The sequence below is a fragment of the Mustelus asterias genome, chromosome 11 (genome assembly GCF_964213995.1).
Source record: "Mustelus asterias chromosome 11, sMusAst1.hap1.1, whole genome shotgun sequence".
NCBI lineage: Eukaryota > Metazoa > Chordata > Chondrichthyes > Carcharhiniformes > Triakidae > Mustelus > Mustelus asterias.
In genome coordinates, this window is record NC_135811.1 from 89710780 (window position 1) to 89734275 (window position 23496).

Here is a 23496-nt window from a genome sequence, read left to right on the forward strand (position 1 = left end):
GAATCTTCATTTAAAAGAACTGTCAGACAACAAAATTGACTGATGGCACCTTATTTGCCCTGTGTTGATGTAGGGGTCACGCAACAATGTTGGGTCTTGAATACAAAATACTGCAGCTTTTGCGATGTATTCATTAAAAACCAAAGGAGAACTGGGTGTGGCACAAGTGCTTAGAACAATGTGTCCTTTCATCTCTGGAACCTGGATTTCAAGTCAGCTCAAAGTGTGTTGCAAAGATCATGATTGAAATTTATTGTGGGAAATTCAGTTTACACATAAAAGACCAGAGTACAAATTTGGGCCTACAGATGTGTATAGTTGACAGTAATATAGTAATCTTGCTTAATGAATCCATTTGAACTTGTGGGAAATGGGAAAACATTCTTGTGCAATACAAGGTGCTCTTTACACTTTTACTGCTCTTTACAGATTTTGAACACTTGCCATTGTAATGTTAGGAAACCTATAATGTATCCAAACGTTTCTGTACTTGCTGCCTCTGCATGATAAGTTTTATTCCTCAGCTTCAGCAATCCATTTTAATAAATACATACAGATGCATATACAATTAGAAGTTGTTGCTTTCATGCTTAGTGAAAAGAAACATTATTCATTTCTATCCTTGAATCTTTAGTTGGTTTTGGACTACATGGAGTAAATACTATTTGATCAAAGCATAGACTCAGTGTAGTAAACTTATTCTGTTAGTTTAAATATTTGTCTATTTTGCATTATATTTCCTGATAACACATGTCTGAGTCATTTTTAGTTTGCTCATTCTTTCCTATTCTGAGGAAAAAACTGTGGTCCAGATAATAGAACTGTGCACAGATGATAGAGGAACAGTTGTAACTGTATATCTGTATAATGTGTCTGTACTCACCAATGTGATATCTCTCTTATGTATTTTATTTTTGTGCAAACAAGAACATGAATAAAACACTATTTAAAAAAATTGGGAAGTACAGTACATAAAAGTTTGTAGTGAGAAGCCAACCAGATGAGTAGGTGCAATTGGCAACACTTTTTTTTCAAAGTTTTTATTTTGCATTCTGTAGATTAATAAATTCTATCAATGCGATTTTAGTCTACTTTTTAATAAAACTTGTTCTATCCTTTAATGAATCACGTGTTCTATTTTGCAACTGTTGACACTCAGTTTCTATACCCTTCTATGAAAGGCATCATCCAACAACTTTGAAATATAATTAATGTTGTGCTCACAGCATTTCATCTCCTCAGAATCACAGCAATAACAGTGTATTATAGATTCCATTTCCTCATTTGAGAATCATAGTTTGTATTACATTGTAAAATGCTATGGAGATTTAAAGGTTGTAATCCTATCAAATGGGGGAGGAATCTCTCTCACTTATAAACCCATCAGTCTGCAGTTATACCATGTATGATCGTCCGCCCTAACTCCCTCAACAGAACTGTGCAATGAGCTCTCGTGATTCAAATTATGTCAACATTTCAAAACCAAATTATTTGGGGATTTGTCTCAATAGACACACAGCTGTTTTAATTGCTATAAGGGAGATGAGGTGTGGCATTTACAGCTTGGAAAGTATGCTTATTGGACGGCACGGTGGCACAGTGGTTAGCCCTGCTGCCTCACAGTGCCAAGGACATGGGTTCGATTCCCGGCTTGGGTCACTGATTGTGTGGAGTTTACACATTGTCCCCGTGTCTGAGTGGGTTTCCTCCGGGAGCTCCGGGTTCCTCCCACTGTCCAAAGATGTGCGGGTTAGGCGTATTGGTCATGCTAAACTGCCCCTTAGTGTCAGGGGAATTAGGGTAAATGCATCAGGTTATGGGGATAGGGCCTGGATGGGATTGTGGTCAGTGCAGACTTGATGGGCCAAATGGCCTCCTACTGCATTGTAGGATTCTTTGATTCTTGGATGTAATTGACGCTGATGATCAGGATTCAAAAAAATGGATACATACAACAATTAAGGATTGAAGGTGTAACCCAGATTTGGAACTTTTAATGTCAGTGTAAAGGTTGCTTGCTTAGTTATTATGGGGAGCCTATATATGCTAGCAAGTAATCATCAGAGATTTGAGTGTTTATGCTCTATATACTTGAAATTTATACATATTTATGAATATGTCTGAATCTATTATTTTTAGGAAACTGGGTTAGCACAGAGACAGCCTCAGCATATTCTTCACTGTTGTTTCCCGGGCAGGAAATTTTTGATGTGTGCCACCTAAATAATTAACCCTTTGAGTACTGAATGTTCTGAACAGTATTTAAATCTTCACGCTTTCTGGTGTCCGCAAACTTTTGTTTAAAGCATTTGCAATGGTGAATATTATAAAGGTCAGGAATCAGTATGAAGACACATTAATTTAAAGTATTCATGGAATAAATATCTGAAATCTGTAGTTTAGCCCGACATTTTTATTTTGGCGGAGAAATGCTGCTGCAGTCCTCAAAGGGTTAAATATACTGTACTTACTTTTGCAGCGAATCCGGGGTAGAAAAGCGACTTTGGATGAAATTCAAACAGTGCATTCAGAACACCACACATTGTTATATGGCACCAGCCCTCTGAACAGACAGAAGCTGGACAGTAAGAAGTTGCTAGGTATGTGGTTGCCAGTCCATAATTTACATTTATTCTCAAACCTCCAAAGAAGAAACAAACCTTTACAGCAAGCGAATCTCGTTTTGACTGGCAATGTTAGAATTCTGTTTGCATCATGAAAATCTGTTTCCATATTACATTCATTTGCTGGTTTGGAGGAATTAAATTCCTATCTGGTGTGTCGTGCAGGCTGAGAATGTAATGTAATTAACTTGCTAAATTCTTGACGATAAATACTTCGAACATTTTAATTCAAGTACTTGAAAATTGCAATGAAATAAACCTAAATAATAGTTAAGTGAGTGTTAGTGAAGGATTTTCTACTGCCTTTCCAAAGAAATAAAAATACACTCAGCTTTTCACCATTATGTTGGCATGTTTGTCTAGGTCCTATCACACAGAAGATGTATGCACTGCTACCCTGTGGTGGACTTGGGGTGAGTACAGCCAAGCACAGTTCCTTGCTTTTTTTAAACATTTTATTTGATTTGGTGTATTTGATATAATTTCATGTTACCCTGTACCTCTTGTGTTCTGTTTATTGTCCTCTATTGGTAACTTTGGGAGTTGCTGGTTAATAAAATATTTGATGCTATAATTGATGCCTTCCAGAGATATGTGCTGTAGAGTGGTGTGTACAGAGTTAGAGTGCTTTATTTAACTATTTCCAAAGCAGCAACTCAGAATGAGGGTTGCATTGCTGATGGATTTGCCACGTCCTTTAGCTTTTTTTGATTTTGGCCTTTTAAATGGCATTTGGGGTTCTTGTCAGTGAATAAACTTACAGGATGCCTGATACACAGCATAGAATTATGCCAATCTTAGGATAATATTTTGAAGCATTTCTGTGTCAACTTCATAAAGTTATACAAGATTGCGTTTTGCCAGTTTTATTTTCACGTGTAGTTATAAATAGATCAGTTCTGCATTTGTACTTATTGTGTTTAACATTCAATTATTTTGAACTTAGCTTTGACTGTAATAAGCCAAGCATATGGAACATTTTAAGTCCATACAAAGTGATTTCAACTGCAAGCCAATGAATAAGCTATCTAAATCGAATTATGGAGCAATGTTTTATAAAGTACCCAAGCAATTCAGTTGTTGATTGAAAATTTTCTAAGATTTGGGATCACAGCAAATTTCCTGGTTCCTGGTATGGCTGTGATTGTATCTGAGATGTTCAAGTGTGGTGGGATGGCAGAAGAGTGTCATCAAGGTCTACATGGAATAACCTTGTCAACAAGTAGCCATCCTTTTATATTCCCAGAAGGGTGGAATATTTGAGTTTTGCAAGATGAAAGCAGAGTGGCATCTGCCTACATAACTTCTGCAATGATCACAAACTGGTTAGATATTAGTTAGGTAATCTCCCTTCCTATTAATGAACCCTTGAGGCTGGTCTTAATGTGCCTTAATTGTTACTTGGATTCAGTCAATGATGCCTGGGGCAAGAGGGAATCTCTTCTCAGTTTGATTGATGGTGCCCTTGGCAACGGTGATATATTGAATGGCCTTGGCAAAGAAGACATTCGGGCCCTGCTTAATGCAGAGACACTGCGGACTGGCAGATAGGGGTAATGTCTCTAGTAGCAGTCTGGAAACTACCTACAGCAAAACAAATTTCAAAGCAGTAGTGACCTTGACAACGACTGGCAAAGCATGGCAATGGCTGTGGCCAGCTGACAACAGATTCATTTGAGACTCCTCAGATACTGAAACAGTCCATGTCCAAATGCAGGAAAACCTGGACAATATCCAGTCTTGGGCTGACAAGTGGCAAGTAACATTCGTGCTACACAAGTGCCAGGTAATGACTAGAGAGAGCCTAACCATCTGCCCTTGGCATTCAGTGGCATTACCATCGCTGACTACCCCAAGATCAACATCCTAGGATTACCATTGATCAGAAACTGAACTGGACTAGCCATATAAATACTATGGCTACAAGAGCAAGTCAGAGGCTAGGAATCCACTTTCCTAGTAATTGACTTTCTAACTCTAAGCTTATCCACCATCTACAAGGCACAAGTCAGGAGTACAATGGAATAGTCTTGTCTTGCTTGCATGAGTGCAGCTCGAACAACATTCAAGAAGCTTGACATTATCCAGGACAAAGCAGCCCCACTGGATCGACATCCCTTCCACAAACATTCACTCCCTCCACCACAGTGGGAGTAGTGTGTACTACCTACAAGATGGACTGCAGGAATGCACAAAGACTACTTAGGTCGCGCCTTCCAAACCCATAACCACTACCATCTAGAAGGACAAGGCAGCAGACACACAGGAACACCAGCACCTGGAAATTCCCCTCTATGTCACTCACCATTCTGACTTGGAAATATATTGCCATTCCTTAACTGTCACTGGGTCTAACTTCTAGAACTCCGTTCCTAACAGCACTGTGGGTACACCTATATATATCATATATAAGCGATAGTCATCACAATGGTGACACAATGGTTCGCAGTGCTGCCTCACAGTGCCAGGGACTAGGGTTCAGTTCCAGCCTTGGGTGACTGGAGTTTGCACGTTCTCCCTGTGTCTGCGTGGGTTTCCTCTGGGTGTTCCAGTTTCCTCCCACAGTCCAAAGATGTGCTGGTTAGGTGGATTGGCCATGCTAAATTGACACTTAATGTCCAAAGTTGTGTATGTTAGGTGGATTAGCCATTATAAAAATGCACGGGATTATGGGGATAGGGTGGGGGGGATGACCTGAGTAAGATGCTCTTTTGGAGAGTTGGAGTAGATTCGATGGGCCAAATGGCCTCTTTCTGCACTGTAGGAATTCTATGGAATTGCAGCCTTCTGATGCGTGCTTCTGAGAGATATCGAGGAAAGTGAATTTTGGCCTACAGCTCTCTGCACTGAGGTACATTTTTATTACAAATCCACCTGCTGCTTGTCCTGGTTGTTTAATAAGCTGAAAGCTTAATTAGGATATAAAAGGAAAATAAACGAACAGAAAGAAGCAATCTCCAAGATGAAGAATACCATGAAAATACACAAAGTACAATAGCATCCAGATCCCTATAGATCTTAATAGCTGCAACTAAACACGCTTCAGTAACGCTTGCAGTAAATGAGTGAGTAATTTGTGAAGCCAGTCTTGCATTTTGCTCAACGCAGTGGATGCCAGGCAGGTCTTGTAATTTGCCTCGTTAAGATTAAGTTGGGGTCCTAACAACACCACAAGACCAAGATTTTCATGCATACATCTGGTACCCACTTCTTCCAATAGGCACCTCAGCTAGCTAGAGGAAGTTGGGAGTTAAAATCGGGGACAATGAAAACACAGCAGAAAGTGAAATTTCTCTCATCTGTTTTGATATCAGTGAGCCAACTGACCCCTTAACTTTTGAACACTAAAATTCACTGAGCATTTGGATCCACTGTGCGCAAACTGACTGTATATGTAAACTTGCACACGCAGCTACAAAATGGCATGGATCTGGGAGCATATGGTCAGGGCTGCCATGGTTGACAACTCAACAATTAGTGTTGTCAAATTGGATAGTTGCATTTATAGTGCAGGTACAATTCTTTGGCAGGACCAAGAGCATACTTTGGAGCACCGAAACTGCGGAGGAAAATATGACAGATAAAGACCAGCTGGTCCAGCTAAGCTTTCTCAATCAGTCATGATGCTTCATGCATCATGCCAGGGGACTCCTTACCCACTAGGCGCCATGTAGTCTGCTGATAGAGGTGAAATAAAGGATCAAAAATCCCAAACCAGTTGCCTCAGAGGGTGGAAATTTGGTAAATTTCTCTCCAATCTTTCTAGGTAACCAAAGCCAATTTAGGAAACAAAACTGAGGATAACTTATTTACCGCTTAGCACTTAGATAGATGATGCATATTTGCAGTTCATTATAATGTGGAATACTATATTAGAAAAAAACAATTGTTTTAGGATACCTTTTCTTGTGTGTGAGGAGTCCATAATATGGATATAATCCAAATTTATACACCAAAGGCCAGGTTCTTGCTGGTCCAAGAGCATTGTTCTTGGATATTATAACATCATTATGAAGATAAAATGTTTGTGCATGGCATAAGGTGATGGTATCACCTCAGAATTGCACTGCTGCCACTGTGGCATCACCTGAGCTGCTGTATTGCGACAGGCAGTAGCTAGCCAGACCAAATTTTTTTTTTAAAGTCTCATATGCCATTTATCTTTAGAAGAAAATGAGCAGCTCATCTTGATGTGGCCACGAACTATGGGAACAACATGAAAACATTTAAATGATGTCAGGAGACGCAACTGAATCACATTATTTGCTCAGGCTGTTTGCCATTTGACTGTACTCCAGATCCTGCTGAGTAGGTAATACTCAGCAGACCCACTATCATTTTGCTCGTATAAATCCAACATTCAAAATCAGGTTCTAAATTTACTTAATATTATATCGCCAAAATGAGATGATTTTATTTTTAATTGTGTGGAAAATGATTTACCCGACCAAGTAAAGAATTTTATTTCATGACTGCATTTTGCATTTTAGTTATATATGAGTGGCCTGCAACCCTTTCCCTGCCACCACCACAGCTAATATATATTTAGAGGAGTATGTGCCCGAAAATTTAACTTGGTTTTTATTTTGTTCTGTAGTTTGGAGCTTAGCAAAACTATTGACTGACGTTATTTAGTCTGACCTCCATGTCTTCTCCCTTTATTTCATCCACACTCCACATTCAAACTCTTCTCATAACAGCAACTTGAATAAAAAACAATTGAGAATTAGCCCTTTCACAACAAATAGTATCTAATATCTACTTTTACCAATTGTCGAAATATAAAAGTCTACAAATTGTATTTCACAAATAGCACACATGCTTAAATTTCAGAAATAAATAAGAACCGCTAAATGTTTTGTCCGTACCTGAAAAGGATTATTTTCTGATGAAAGCAAGCGCGAAAATTATAATTCAGCCATTTTACTAAAACTAAAAGAAAGCCTAACTTTTAAGATATCAGAATTAAAAATAAGTATACTAATCTTGTTCAGCCCTAAAATCTATTACACGGTAATTAAAATAATCTTCTAAAAGGCAAGTTAACTTGTATGTCACATCGTAGAAAGGTGGATTTTTTTTTAACCAGTTAAAATGGTTTTCACCAGCTACCGACATCAAAGGTCATAAAAATGTTTTTTTTCCCCTTTAATCAGAACTATCTTCAATTTCCTTTGCTACCCAGGCAGAAATTGGTAACAGACTAGTGATCAGTTCTGTGACTGTGAAACTGATTGTCACACCTCATCATATGCCAAATTATCAGATTTTAAAGCTGTTGTAACACTGAGAAAAGCTGTATTTCTATTTTAATGATGTACTCTCTACGATAAGTACACATATGCAGAATATTAAGTTTGTGAATGACATAGGTGACAAAAGTCATTGATAAACCAGCTAAAATTCAGCATAAAATATGATATTGTAAGCACTGAATTGTTCCAAGTATAACAAAGGCATTAATGTTCCCCAAATAATTTAGATATGACTGGATAGTTGCACTTCCACATTTCCTTTAAATCGAGTTGCTATTGAAGTTGTCTAACATTAACTTTCAGTTCAGCAAAAAAATCCATAAGTTACATTTGCTGTGGAAAAGACTTACTGGTGTCATTTGCTGCATTTAGCATAGTGTCAACAGCAACAGAGAACTTGGTAACTATTTTCTTTTAGAACTTCACACTCAGGCTTGCAGTGCAAACTAAAACTGAGCAAAGAGAGAAATGACAAAAACAAATCAGACTAGAACTGGAAGATAAGGCTATGCAGAGTTGGAGAGAAGCAAAAGACAAGACAGAGGGACGTTAAAGATAGACAGAGTAAGTGCGATTTTTAAAGTTGAAATAAATAAAGAACAGGAATAGATAATTGAAATCAGTCTGAGAATGAAGGAAAATCCCAAATAAAGACATTGAAATTAATATTTAAGACTACTTTTTCTGTGTTGTATTATCTGTGATGAGTAAGTTATTTATTTGCGTTTTTGTCAGGAATGTTGCACTTCACCTGTGTTGAAAGTAGGACAACAAGGTTAGAAATACACAGCAGGTCTCTGTCACCACTTCAGAGTAAAAATATAGTATTATAAGTGCAGAATTGTTCCATGTACAACAAATGTTGCCAAGTAATTTAGATGTAGGCGTTTAGTTGCGCTTCCACATTTCCTTTAAATCAAGTTGTTTTTAAAGCTGTTTAACTTTCACCTCAGCAAGGAATCTATAGATAAAGCATGCTGTAGAGAAGGAAAAGAGTCACTGTTGTCATCTGCTATTTTAAGCATGGTGTTGACAGCAACAGAATTCTGAAATCTGAATTCTTAATTTGACTTTTCCCTTTTCACATGCTGTGTATTTCCTATCTTTAGTTTTTATTTCGAATTTCCAGCTGACAGTTTTTTGCCATATAAAATTGTCTAGCACTCACATGTGATCAATTACACATTTTTATTGGTAGCATTGCTGTTGAATTTTACGGATGATACACTCTTTTATATCCATTTGTAGATTAGGCTCAACGACAAATGGTGCTTTCTTTAATACAAATAGTTCTCATGGCTAGATAACCCCACAGTGTTTTTGTTCGCAAAATTGAAGGGTTCACTATAAATGACTATACATTATAATTAAACCAACATAAATCATACTTAAATCCAATTAGATTTTGAGATAATAGTTTTATTGAATTGATTAGAAAACATTCACCATTTTAATTCGCGTTGCTTGCATACCAGCCCTTCACTCACCAGCATTACATGATCCAAAGCCAACCTCCAACATTAGCACAGGGCATACATTGTAGCTTCAGTTGTGTTGTCCAGAAATGACTAAATAGCGATGGGATGGAGATAACTCCCTTTTGAGGAAAATAAACAAAGCACAATTACGAATAGTGCTCAGCAATTTTAGTTAGAACATTGTTTACCAGAAGTAACAGCTATTTTACAAAGGCAGTTCCTAATGATGCAGCTTCAAACATATGAAACAGATTATTTTGATTTTAAACCACATCACTTGCAGAGTTTCTCAGCTGAAAAATTGTGATGAATCTGTAGGACATCTGGGATGCAAACCATGAACCCATTGCATGGGGCTTTGAAAGCCTTGAGGCTTTAGCACTTAAATATCTGCCAAGACATGAATAAAACTTTTAAAGTAGTTAAAATAATATAAAGTAATATAAATCTGGTATTTGGATTTTTTTGGCATGATTTTCAAAACTTCCTTAGAATGTGTTGCATGAAGCCTCCAGCTGAGCTAGGGAACGTAATAGACCAAACAAACTAGATGGATTCAAATATGGTTTCAAATGCTTTTGTTTTCTTGAAATGTATCTCTTTTGTGATCTTTTCTCTCACTTTTTACTACACAAATTAGAGAGGTCTCTTTCTAAATTTCAAGCTGCAAAAGATGAGTCAAGTACAGTACAATTCACTGACGTGCAGGATATTAACTTGAACCTAATTCCTCTGTCAACAGCGCCACCTTACCATAACTGAATTAGTAGGTTAGATTCATAATATCCAAACCCTCTCTTGCCTTGCGCTCAAAAATTATTTATTTGGTCCTCACTGAAAGTAAAAGGCAACAAATAATCCTAATTCAAGCCCTCATTACTTCGATTCCGATATGCAAAGAAACATGCTAAATTACATGAGGCATTTGCACATTCCAATTTCACAATGATATAGCCTCTGGTTGTGTTCTAAAATTACACTGAATGCCTGCCAGTTTGCCAGTTTCATTACTTCACTATTGGTCATGAACAAACAATGAAATCAGATGACAGCAACAGAAATACATTCAACATACCTATAAGGGAAACTGCCACTTGCCTAAGTATGTAGGTTTTAAGTCTCTATCCATCTATTGCACTCATGGTACAAATGATCAAAAGAGGATATTGTAGGGACCCTGGGAGGCACAGTGAATTGATCATAGAATGTACAACACAGTACATCATAGCCCAGAAACTAGACATTAAAAATTCTGTGCTGTTTTTTCCTCACTCCGCCTCTATATAGTGCACATAGTCTAGTCCCACTTGCACCTCTTCCCTTCAATTTATTCCTTCAGTTTATTTCCTTTCAATTTATTTTTTAGAATTTATCGACTCTGTGGCTTATCACAGAGAATCCAATACTCTAACCAGCTTCTTAGGGGAAAAAAAATCAAATCTACTTTTTCTTTTCTTACACTGAACTTAAACGTATCCCTTCTTGAGCTTCTTGCTTTCCATTGGAATCGGTTAGAGTTTATTTTATAAGATTTTGTAACATTTCTGTCAGGTTATATCTGATCACCTTTAGTGAAAAAAGTCCCAACACCATAGTGGATTTGCACTGTAACATTTCCATTACTTTTCTGTCACTCATATAATGGAGTGCCCAAAACTGCAGCAATACTCCCAACTATGGCCTAGCTAAGGTCCAACATTACCCCCTTTCTTTTATATTCAGTTTTCATTTCAGTGATCTGTATATTGGAAATAAAGATCCCTCTGCTGTAATACTTACTTTAAAACCTTACCTTTTAAAGTATCTTTTTTCACTTTGTTAACTTTCAAGGTTAATTACTTCACATTTTTCAGTATTAAATTGTATCTGCCATCTAATTGCCCATTGTGCTAGACTATCTATAAACTTCAGCAAGCTTTCACAATCACAACTCCAATTTTCGAGGAATTAAGGGCTATGGGGAGAGAGCGGGTAAATGGAGTTGAAATCAACCATGATTGAATGGTGGAGTGGACTCGATGGGCCGAATGGCCTTACTTCCGCTCCTATGTCTTATGGTCTTATGGTCTTTAGCAACATTGGTAAATTTCACTGTTCTTCTCATGCAATTTCAATGTCCATTCCCTTTACATATCAGTTCCTTGTGGAGGACTATTCCTTTGGACTTTGGTGGCACAGTGGTTATATTACTGGACTAACAATTTACAGGCCTGGACTAATAGTGTGAAGTCAAATCCAGGCATGATAGCTGAGGAATTTGATTTTCCATTTGCTTAGGCCAGCACTGAACCAGAGACCTTGCTTGTCCTCATGTAGAACATAGAACATAGAAAAAATACAGCACAAACAGGCCCTTTGGCCCACAAGTTGCACCGATCATGTCCCTACCTACCTAGGCTTATATATAGGCTTACCTATAACCCTCAATCCTATTAAGTCCCATGTACTCATCCAGAAGTCTCTTAAAAGACCCTATCGAGTTTGCCTCCACCACCACTGACGGCAGCCGATTCCACTCACCCACCACCCTCTGAGTGAAAAACTTACCCCTGACACCTCCTCTGTACCTACTCCCCAGCACCTTAAACCTGTGTCCTCTCGTAGCAGCCATTTCAGCCCTGGGGAAAAGCCTCCAAGAATCCACCCGATCTATACCTCTCAACATCTTGTACACCTCTATCAGGTCACCTCTCATCCTTTGTCTCTCCAAGGAGAAAAGACCGAGCTCCCTCAACCTATCCTCATAAGGCATGCCAACCAATCCTGGCAGCATCCTTGTAAATCTTCTCTGCACCCTTTCAATCATTTCCACATCCCTCCTGTAATGAGGCGACCAGAACTGAGCACAGTACTCCAAGTGGGGTCTGACGAGGGTCTTGTAGTTGACTTAATGATAGCTCCATGAGTAAGGACCCCTAAAAGGTTCTGAGGCTTTTTTAAAAACTCATTTCTGTTTTGCAGTATATTTTTGCTATTAACTGCTTTTACTGTTGCAATGTAGGATCCATTTTGCACGCACCCATATTCTCCATATTCTAAGGTGGAAAATTCCAAAGATTCACAACTCTCCCAAGTGAGAAGTTCCTCCTCATCAGTCCTAAATGATCAACTCTTCATCCTAAGGTCATAATTCCTAGTTTTAGACAGTCCAGCCTGAAGTCCAAGCTTCGCAACTTGCACATACAAGGTAGCACAAGCAGGCACGAGATAAATAATCAATTTATTCACAAACCTCTAAGTGAAGAGGTTTCTCCTCGTACCAGTCCTAAATGTCTTGCCTCTCATTCTGAGACCATGGTCCCTTGTTTGAGACACTCCCCCCCCCCCCCCCCCCCCCCCAACCCCAAGCCAGGAGAAACAGCTTATCCACTGTAGCAAGCCTTCCCAAGAATTTTGTATGTTTCAGTGAGTTTGCCTCTCATTCTTCTTTGCTCCTGAGAAGGAAGACCCATCCAACTCCATCTCTACTCAAGGCAATATTCACACACAAGAGTCAAATCAAGAAGAAAGAAGGCAAGCTAGAAAAATCAGCAAACCCCAGAGTTGGAATGCCAGTAGCCACTATATTTGTGTCTCCAGGCATGAGCACAGTCGTGGCTCTGCAGGTTGCCGATCAGCATGGGACTAGTCGCAAATCTAAGCAATCAATTAAACTACACCTGCACTTTAGAAACTACTAGCAACTGCCAGGATTGTCTGCTCCCTCCTTTTTGTTTTTGCTGACTAGTTTGCTAAATATGCACTGCTGTCCCCAAGGGAGACTGCCCTTGAATCCAAACCCGCTGTAGCTATCTAATATGGATTCAGGTGTGCTGCTTCATTTTTTGCCCAGAAATTGTTTCCTACTGCCACAGTTATTATGCCCCAAATGGTCTTCAGAAGGCGAAACTATTTATTTTAAATATTCCCAGGCTTTTTTTAAAGTCTAAAAGATGTTTGCCCCATATGTAGCCACTTATCTTTAAATATCTATATTCCTTTAAAGTTCCTTCATGGGGAGATGGAGGCAGAGTTGTAGGGTGGTAAATTGCACAAGTCTGCATTTTAAGGGCTGCTTGCTCATGCAGTCCCATCCCTATTCTTCCTTGATGAGTTTCCATAACCACTAATGATAGATGCAGTGAATTCATAGTTTAATTAGGCATCAGGATAAACCTTGTTCAAACTCTTGTCTAGTGGCCAAGCTCCAGGAGTTGATGCTATCCCAGCTGAGGCCTATAAGCCTGGAGGCCAATGTCTGGTCACAAACCTCAATGAACTCTTGCAGTCTATGTGGGAGCAAGGAAACATCCCACAATAATACAAAGATGCCTCTAATGGCCACCTATAGAAGTGGAAATGAATTCCCCAGCCTTGTGACAATCATAGAGGAATCTGTCACTTTTCTGTGTCACCGGAAAAATCTTTGCCAGAATCCTTTTGAACCACTTAATCTAACGTCTCAACCAGGATTTGCTGCCAGAGGGTCAGTTTGGTTCCTAAAAAAGCCAGGGAACCACTGATAATGGTGTTTGCAGTTAGACAATTCCCAGAGAACATGGCCTCTGCATCACATTTTTTGGCTGGATCAAGGATTTGACAGAGCCAGTTGTGAGAGAAATTCAGCTGCGTGGAAAATTTATCACAATGGTTCGACAGTTCCATGACAGCATGCTCCCACATGTCCTGGATGCTGGTGAGTCTTCTGACCCATTCCTTGTCGCCACCAGAGTTAAACAGGACGCGTCCTAGCTCATTCTGAGATGACCTCAGGCAAAGACAATGTTCTCCAAGGACAATTTTCACGATTTCCTGTTTGCCAATGACTGTATGCTAGCTTTCGGTTCAGAGCTGGACATGCAATGTTGCATGGATTTCTTCTCCCAATGCATGAGACAACTTCAATCTTATCAGCACAAAGCAAATTGAAGTAGTGTACCGGCAGGGCATTTTATATACAATATGATACCTCACCAGACTCCCTGAGAGAACTTTAAAACTCCCAAAGTGCAGGAGAGCATTGGGGAAGGGGTTAAATAAGTAAATATGTGAAACTCAATCCCAATTCACTAATGATGTGGAGATGCCGGCGTTGGACTGGGGTGGGCACAGTAAGAAGTCTCACAACACCAGGTTAAAATCCAACAGATTTATTTGGAATCACGAGCTTTCGGAGCACTGCTCCTTCCTCAGCTGAGTGGAGGACAGGTTCCACTCACCTGATGAAGGAACAGCGCTTCGAAAGCTCACGATTCCAAATAAACCTGTCGGACTTTAACCTAGTGTTGTGAGACTTCTTACTGTGCCAATTCACTTAACAACTTAGCTCTAGTTTATCCACAAGTTTAGGGGTGTTTGAGTAACCCACTCTGTATTTCTATGTTAGCAACACTCCATTTCTCAGATTTTGGGAGTTATTGAATTTAACAACTACCGATTTGGATTTCCCAGGGCTCAAATCACTTCTTTTTCATTCATATCCAAAAAAAAATGTTAGTGTCAAAAGGCAAGCATACAATCCCTACAAACCAAAAGTTGATCTTTCAATCGATCTTTTTGTAATTGTAATATGTGCTCAGATGCCTCAGAACCCACCATACACCATCGATCTTTCCAACCAGTAATGAAAAGATTATATTTTCAAATGTATTAAGACTATACAGAAGCAAAGTAACCAACAGCAGATTTAAATCGATGAAGATACTTCACTTAACGTTATTCCATCTGTTTAAAAAAACTTCCAAAACCTTTGCAGCTCTCTTCTGTAATGTTGGACCAGACATCAAAATGAATCTCTTTTTGGTGCTGTAATTTGAACATGTGGCTTCCAAACACCAACAGCTGTCATGTTTATTGCCAGTAAATAATCCCTATAAAAATTGAAAAAAAGGCACAATGATAGGAAATAACTCACATATTATCTTAATCACCAGCAACACTCTACATCTGCTTTAACCAGGCGATGCTAATTATGACACTGCACATATGAATAGCTTATGAAAAATATGAATTAGGAGCAGAAATAGGCCATTCAGCCCCTCAAGACTGTTCAACCATTCAATAAGATCATGGCTGATTGGAATGTGCCTCAACTCCATTTTCCTGTCTGCACGTGCCTCTATAACACCTGATTCCCTTGTCAATCAACAATCTAACTCCACCTTGGATATAGTCAGTGACCCCCACTCTCTGAGGAAGTATAATCCACAGCCTAATGACCCTCCGAGAGAAAAGATTTCTCTTTGTCTCTGTCCTAAGTGGGAAACCTCTTATTTTTAATCTGTGCCTCCCTAGTTCTCATCTTGCAAATAAATGGAAGCACCCTCTCAGCATCCATCCTGCCGAGTCCACTCAAGATCTTAATAAAAATAGAAAACGCTGGAAAACTCAGCAAGTCTGGCAGCATCTGTGGAGTGAGAAACAGACGGTTCAAGTCCAATTTGATTCTTCATAGAATCAAAGAATCCCTGCAGTGCAGAAGGTGGCCATTCGGCCCATCAAGTCTGCACCAACTCTTACTTCGGCTTATCCACAACCCCGCTGACCTATGTATCTTGGGACACCAAGGGGAAATTTTAGCATGGCCAATCACCTACATGTCTTTGGAGTGTGGGAAGAAACCCACGCAAACACGGGCAGAATGTGCAAACTTCACACAGACAGCCACCCAAGGCCGGAATTGAACCCGAGTTGCTGGTACTGTGAGGCAGCAGTGCTAACCATTGTACCACCGTGCCGCTTTTATTTGGAACTGAAGAGCAGAAGGAATGTAATGGGGTTTATACTGTTGAAAAAGTGAGAAGGGGCAGGTGGAGCAAAAGCGAAGATCAGGGATAGGTTAGAGTGTGGGGAGTTTAAATTAGATGTCGTAGAACTTAGTTCAATGGTAGTTGTAATGATATTATTAAAGACAGAAAGCATAGGTCCAGAGTTGATGTTGATAATAATAGAATAAAGGTCAGCGCCGTCTGAAAGCAAAAGCATGAGAATCATAGAATTTGGCCCATCGAGTCTGCACCAACCACAACTCCACGTAGGCCCTATCCCTGTAACCTCATGCATTTATCCTAGCTAGTCCCCTTGATACTAAGGGGTAATTTAGCATGGCTAGTCCACCTAACCTGCACATCTCTGAACTGTGGAAGGAAACTGGAGCACCCAGAGGAAACCGTGGCGCTGTGATGCAACAGTGCTAAGCCCTGTGCATCTGCATCACAGCGCCAGGGACCCGGGTTCTGGTTGCTGTTCTTTATATGGCTGAGTTGGCTAATCTAACACAAACTGAGGTGATCGGAAAGTAATGCTGATTTTACATGTTAGTAAAATGTTTTTTGTTTACAAATGTATGATGTAGACTAGAGAATAAAAAAACACAGGGGGTAGTTGTACTTCTCTTTCTGGTACATATTCAAATTGGACCCACCTCCACCAGTAATTTCTCCACGGTGTGAAACCACTTTCTTCCCCTTTTTCTGTTGTTTGCTCTTTATTTTTCATGTTTTCTTTACTAATATGAATCCAGTACCGTGTATCAATTTCTGATCAAGAGACCTGGGCACCAATTTAACCAGAAACCTTATGAGTGTCACTTTATAGTGGATAGTTGGTGGTTCAGGCCAACAACACATCTCATGAGGATTTCTTCCCCCTCCACTTTAAAGTAATGCTTCAATTTCTCCCTAAAGGGCTGCATCTGAAATTAACTAACAACTTTAAAAATTCAGATTCAGGATGCACCAAAGTTGAACCAATATGGGCATCTTCCTGTCTCAACAGTACAGTTCACTGTCTCATAATTTCAATGGACAAATTACTTGTATTTTCCAGGCAATATTGAATAGTGTTTGGGTTCATTCACTCTTACAAATTTGCATTTACACACATTTATACTGACACCAAATTTGACAGGAATAATTATTTCCGTATTTAAAATTATATGGTATTTAATTTGAGCTGTTTTTCTTTAATTTAATTTATAAATATCAGTCAAAAGTAAAAATAACAATGTGCTGAGTGCATGAAAATGTCAAATAAGAAAAGCAGCAAGTTCAAAATGTAAATTAAATACGTACCCTGGAATTTTGTCCCATTCATCTTCAGGAGAACGAGAAACTTTGGAGATATTTCCTTGGGAAATTGGAGGATTAGGTGGCGCTCATTAGGCAGTAGCTTACGGAAATAAAGTAGTTGATGACTTTTCCTTGTTCCTTGCTTTATATTCTAACAAATTAAAAGCTTGATGATTTATCTCTACACACTGGAACAAATTGTATTTTATGAGGCAGGTTTATAGTAGGTTAACCAAAAATTGTTCAGCATTCTGAAATGTCGTAGACATGCTGTGTCACCTTTATCTGAATTTAATGTTTAAAACTAATGTGTTGCTGATAGATGTTGAGTGATTTCAACTAGGAAGAAATCTCCTTTGTTCATGGATCATCCTATGGACCAAAAGCTTCTTACCACAAGTGATTATTATCATTATTTTAATTTAAAATAATATAACAATTATAATTTTTAGTGTGAGGGAAGTGCCAAGTAATAATTTAAAGGAAAACACAAAGAGAGATCTTACCAAAAAAAGTCTAGTTGCCAAACGAGTGTGAAAACGGGAGAGAATCGCGTCCACTTTTTGGGCGAGCTCCCAGATATGATCTTATGCCACTTGGAGAAAGAAATGAGGCAAAGTGTGATTCTCGTCAGTAGGGGGAGTGTTCTCGCCAGAAAGTCGGCTGCTGACTGCTAGAGGGCGCCATTGTGCACGCGCCAATCTCCCAGTGCACTAACTGTTTGCAAGAGCAGATAGTTTTGATGCACTGGGAGATATCTCACTCCCCAACCCCCTCTGGACATCACACCCCCACTCCCCCTGATCACACCAGCTCCACAGTGCAGGTAGTATCGTGAGAGGTGGGAAACCGGGCACGATGCCAGTTTTTTGCCTCTTTTGCGATCCTACTGGCTTACCACGCCAATCGACCAGCAGGATGAACCGGTAATATCACCCTCCCCAAAAGCTTTCTTGAGACAAATGATGTCAATTTTCCTTTCCTACCACTGTTTCATCAGAGTTGATTCATCTTGATTTACCCTAATATTGAAAAGTAGTTTGATATTTGTGACAATAGAACAAAAACATTTTGAGATTAAAATATCAGATCAGTTGCAGCTGTACCTTACTATGGTACAACTCTGTGATGAATGAATCAGCGCTTCTGTGTGATGAATTCCAGCTTCCTATCAAGAAGACACAGAATATTAGGGTCCATACATTTGAAAGAAGACACATTCCATCCAGTTACTCCAGGTATTGAGTCTTGGGCTGAATTATGCAGGAGCTGGCATGGCACCATGCAGATCAGCTAAAAATAATGAAGAATCAGGCTGCTGCTGACATTGTATTCAGTAGTTGGTTTGGATTAGGTCCATTTAGCATGGAACCAACAATAGGACTGTTGTTTGGGAAGGATATGGTGAGTGAACATGAGTTCAGGGGTCAGTGTAAGGAGCAGAGGAGAGATAGGACTCAAGCCAAGAGTAGCAGTGGTGGGACATCAGATTGGGGGCATCAGAGGATGGGGCAGGCAGTGGTGGTGATCCCTTTCCTTATTATGGGTTGAGAGGGGATACTCCTTTTTCTGCTCATTCCACCTTTAGGTTAGCTTTTTGTTGCAGATGATACCGAGTGTTGGTTTCCTTGAATGCAGCCCCTGATGCCACTAACTGCCTCAGCAAATCAGCCTTAGAGAGGGAATAGGCCTGGAACTTTCCGGCTGTTGACATAGGTGGAATCTGCTGGTCTCGCCGATGGTGCGCCCCACCGCAGATTTCCCCATGCGGCAGAATCAATGGGAAATCCCACTGACAGCAGTGGTAGCAGAAGATCCCACCCCCGGCAAATGCCTCCCACCGTGAGAAATACGCTACGGAGGCCAGGGAATCCCCCCCCCCCCCCCCCCCCCCCCAGGTCTTCGTTTACGTACTTGCCCTTACTCATCTGGCAGTCAGTGTACTTCCAGCTAGAAATGCGTACTTGCTTCCTGCCTGCCATATTGAGGACTTAATTACTAGTTCTCGTGGTGCCTGAAAAGCGTCTTTTGTGCAGCCCAGTTTCTAGCTCTAAGAAAAGGGAATTCGGTGAGAAATCCAATAAAAGCGGTGCTGGAAAAACTCAGCCAGTCTGGCAGCCTCTGTGGAGAAAGAAACAAGAGTTAACAATTCGAGTCCAATATGACACTTCTTTGGAACTGAAGAGAGGTAGAAATATGATGGGTATTATGCTGTTGAGGAAGGGGGGGAAGGGGAGGTCAGGTGGAAAAAGATAGATAGGTTAGAGGGCAAAGGAGATTAAATATCAAAGATGTCATGGAACAAAATGCAAAGGGAGTGGTGATGGCTGTAGTAAAGAAAGGATTGGTCCCAAGTAGGTGTTAATAGCAGAAATAAAAGCCAGTGCTGTCTGAAAGAAAAACCATGAAAACAAGATACAAAATGGTACTGGGGGAGGGGGGATAAACATTCAAAATGAAGGACAGAGTCCATGGTCTGAAGTTGTTGAACTCAATTTGAGTCCAAAAGTTAGTCAGATGTCTATTCAGAAGCTATTCCTCAAGCTTGAGCTGGGCTTCACTGGGACATTGCAATTGGAATGTGAGCATGAGAACAAGATAGTAAATTGAAATGGCCAGCAACCGCAATCCCCCCGCCACTTCCCTCCCGGACCAGCTTTCCTCCTTCCCCGGACCAGCTTCCCTCCCTCCCCGGACCAGCTTTCCTTCCTCCCCGGACCAGCTTCCTTCCCTCCCCAACCAGCTTCCCTCCCTCCCCGGACCAGCTTCCCTCCCTCCCCGGACCAGCTTCCGTCCCTCCCCGGACCAGCTTCCCTCCTTCCCCGGACCAGCTTCCCTCCTTCCCCGGACCCGCTTCCCTCCTTCCCCGGACCAGCTTCCCTCCTTCCCCGGACCAGCTTCCCTCCCTCCCCGGACCAGCTTCCCTCCTTCCCCGGACCAGCTTCCCTCCTTCCCCGGACCAGCTTCCTCCTTCCCCGGACCAGCTTCCCTCCCTCCCCGGACCAGCTTCCCTCCCTCCCCGGACCAGCTTCCCTCCTTCCCCGGACCAGCTTCCCTCCCTCCCCGGACCAGCTTCCCTCCCTCCCCGGACCAGCTTCCCTCCTTCCCCGGACCAGCTTCCCTCCCTCCCCAGACCAGCTTCCCTCCCTCCCCGGACCAGCTTCCCTCCCTCCCCGGACCAGCTTCCCTCCCTCCCCGGACCAGCTTCCCTCCTTCCCCGGACCAGCTTCCCTCCTTCCCCGGACCAGCTTCCCTCCTTCCCCGGACCAGCTTCCCTCCTTCCCCGGACCAGCTTCCCTCCTTCCCCGGACCAGCTTCCCTCCTTCCCCGGACCAGCTTCCCTCCTTCCCCGGACCAGCTTCCCTCCTTCCCCGGACCAGCTTCCCTCCTTCCCCGGACCAGCTTCCCTCCTTCCCCGGACCAGCTTCCCTCCCTCCCTCCCCGGGCCAGCTTCCCTCCCTCCCTCCCCGGACCAGCTTCCCTCCCTCCCTCCCCGGACCAGCTTCCCTCCCTCCCTCCCCGGACCAGCTTCCCTCCCTCCCCGGACCAGCTTCCCTCCCTCCCCGGACCAGCTTCCCTCCCTCCCCGGACCAGCTTCCCTCCCTCCCCGGACCAGCTTCCCTCCTTCCCCGGACCAGCTTCCCTCCCTCCCCAGACCAGCTTCCCTCCCTCCCCGGACCAGCTTCCCTCCCTCCCCGGACCAGCTTCCCTCCCTCCCCGGACCAGCTTCCCTCCTTCCCCGGACCAGCTTCCCTCCTTCCCCGGACCAGCTTCCCTCCTTCCCCGGACCAGCTTCCCTCCTTCCCCGGACCAGCTTCCCTCCTTCCCCGGACCAGCTTCCCTCCTTCCCCGGACCAGCTTCCCTCCTTCCCCGGACCAGCTTCCCTCCTTCCCCGGACCAGCTTCCCTCCCTCCCTCCCCGGGCCAGCTTCCCTCCCTCCCTCCCCGGACCAGCTTCCCTCCCTCCCTCCCCGGACCAGCTTCCCTCCCTCCCTCCCCGGACCAGCTTCCCTCCCTCCCTCCCCGCACCAGCTTCCCTCCCTCCCCGGACCAGCTTCCCTCCCTCCCCGGACCAGCTTCCCTCCCTCCCCGGACCAGCTTCCCTCCCTCCCCGGACCAGCTTCCCTCCCTCCCCGGACCAGCTTCCCTCCCTCCCCGGACCAGCTTCCCTCCCTCCCCGGACCAGCTTCCCTCCCTCCCCCGGACCAGCTTCCCTCCCTCCCCCGGACCAGCTTCCATATTCAAACAAATTATTTCCCTTGTTCAGAATGTAGTCTCCTCTACATTGGGGAGACTGCATTATGGGACACATCCTGGTTTCTGGTCCACCAACGCTTCAAATTTAAAGTTGTCATCAAATCTCTTCATGGCCTTGCCCCTCCCTATCTCTGTTGCATCTGCCATGTTAACTGTGTAACAGTTGGATATTTAATTCAGGTGGTGGTAATTAATTGGGAAATCATATAGGAGCAGTCTGAAACTGTGGTTGTTGGGTTTTTGGAAGTGCATGGTTGTGATGTGTATCGTTCTAATTGAAAGCGTATGAAGTGTTAACTGTTAAGCTCCAGTTCTATCTTTCACTGCATGCACACAAGGCCTACGATCCTCCAGAACTTGACATTTCTTCAATTCTAGCATTCCCCACTCCCCTTACCCTGGTGGTAACCCTTTGGTTATCCATCCTGGCATCTTTTTTGTCCCTGTGTCAATGGTTAGCTGATAATGCATTTGTGAAGTTTTCCTGCGCCAAAGGGGCTATATAAATGCTAGTTGCTGTAGTTATTTTAGATGAACAAATTGCACCGAATTGACAATTGTATGACTTGTAAATGGCAGCTTGGAAAGTAAGATTTCTTTCCTCTTTGCAGGTGGACAGTGACACTGTGTGGAATGAAATGCATTCCTCTAGTGCTGTTCGCATGGCTGTTGGCTGCGTCGTTGAACTCTCATTCAAGGTGGCTGCGGGGGAGCTCAAGGTGAGACCAAGAACATTGCACCTATTACAAGAATCTGGCACGTTATTGGAAATTCACAGATTGTAAAAGCTGAATTGCGTATTCCATGTATCCATATATAAATATTAGAGTCTCCAGCAGGTGTAATTTATAGCTCCAAACCTCTGGGGTTTTTTAAAACTTTGCTTTCCAATATAATTTATTGAAAAATCAGGTTTCCCCTTTGAAAATGTTTTCAATCAGCCTCCAATTGAAGGGCTGCTAAGACGAATTGCTCCTTTCCGCGAGCGCTAAAAAGTGTGGAGAATACCCCGAGATGGCTTGAACATTTTTTTTGCCCCCCTCTCCCTCCTATTGTTTGCTGTTGGCAACTGTATATCTTAATGCCCCAGGTATTATCAGGAATTCTCGATGTGGAGGAAATATTGATACAAGCATGTGCCCCATGGTTTAATAGCTCCCTACACCAATACCCAGTGTCAATGCACCATCCCGCTTATGGCTAATTTTACAGCAATTATAAACATTGCAAAATAATTCCTTAAAATGGGACAATCGTTTCACAAAATTTTAAGTACATTAGGCATCTTTTAATCTCAGTATGTGCTGACTGAACTCAAGAACTGCTGAGCTTGAATCCCATTGGGTATTAAATAACATGATTTCACTATTTAATTCTAAGCAGGGGAACACACAATTTTGTTATAATGTTAATATAATTAAATAAAACTTTTCAAGAAAAGGCCTAAATTGGCATTGTTGGGAACACCAGGAACAATGCCCCAACTCCAGTGAAGTGGGCATCTCCCAGGGAGTAGCAATGTTTTCCTGTTCACCTCCGGAGCTTGACGCTGTTGTTCAGCAGGTTGTGATGCACAGTGGTCACGATTGGGCAGTTAGCATATTTGTTACTCCAGTATGGTGCAAAATGAGTTAGTTGGCATTGCCCATGTGCAGGGCTTCCCAAATACTTCAACCTCCCAAGAGTACAGAAGGAACCCCTGAGAAACATTCTTAGAGCCAAACCACAAAAATTATTGTTTTCACGCAATAGGTACAGACATATAAAAATCTGTTTTACAGAAGTATTTTCTATTTCCTACACGTATACGTTTAATATAATTGCAAAGTTCTCA

The 23496-nt window shown here is 41.9% G+C and overlaps 1 protein-coding gene across 14 annotated transcripts in view; it reads left to right on the forward strand.

Annotated features, from left to right (window-relative positions):
• Positions 1 to 23496, forward strand: part of hdac5 (histone deacetylase 5) — a 300915-nt gene that overhangs the window by 256771 nt on the left and 20648 nt on the right. For all 14 annotated transcript variants that reach the window (XM_078223915.1, XM_078223918.1, XM_078223921.1 and 11 more), the window contains 3 exons: positions 2480 to 2600; positions 2988 to 3037; positions 22274 to 22381. In XM_078223915.1, the coding sequence (XP_078080041.1) occupies positions 2480 to 2600; positions 2988 to 3037; positions 22274 to 22381 (279 nt within the window). The remainder of the gene's footprint in view (positions 1 to 2479; positions 2601 to 2987; positions 3038 to 22273; positions 22382 to 23496) is intronic.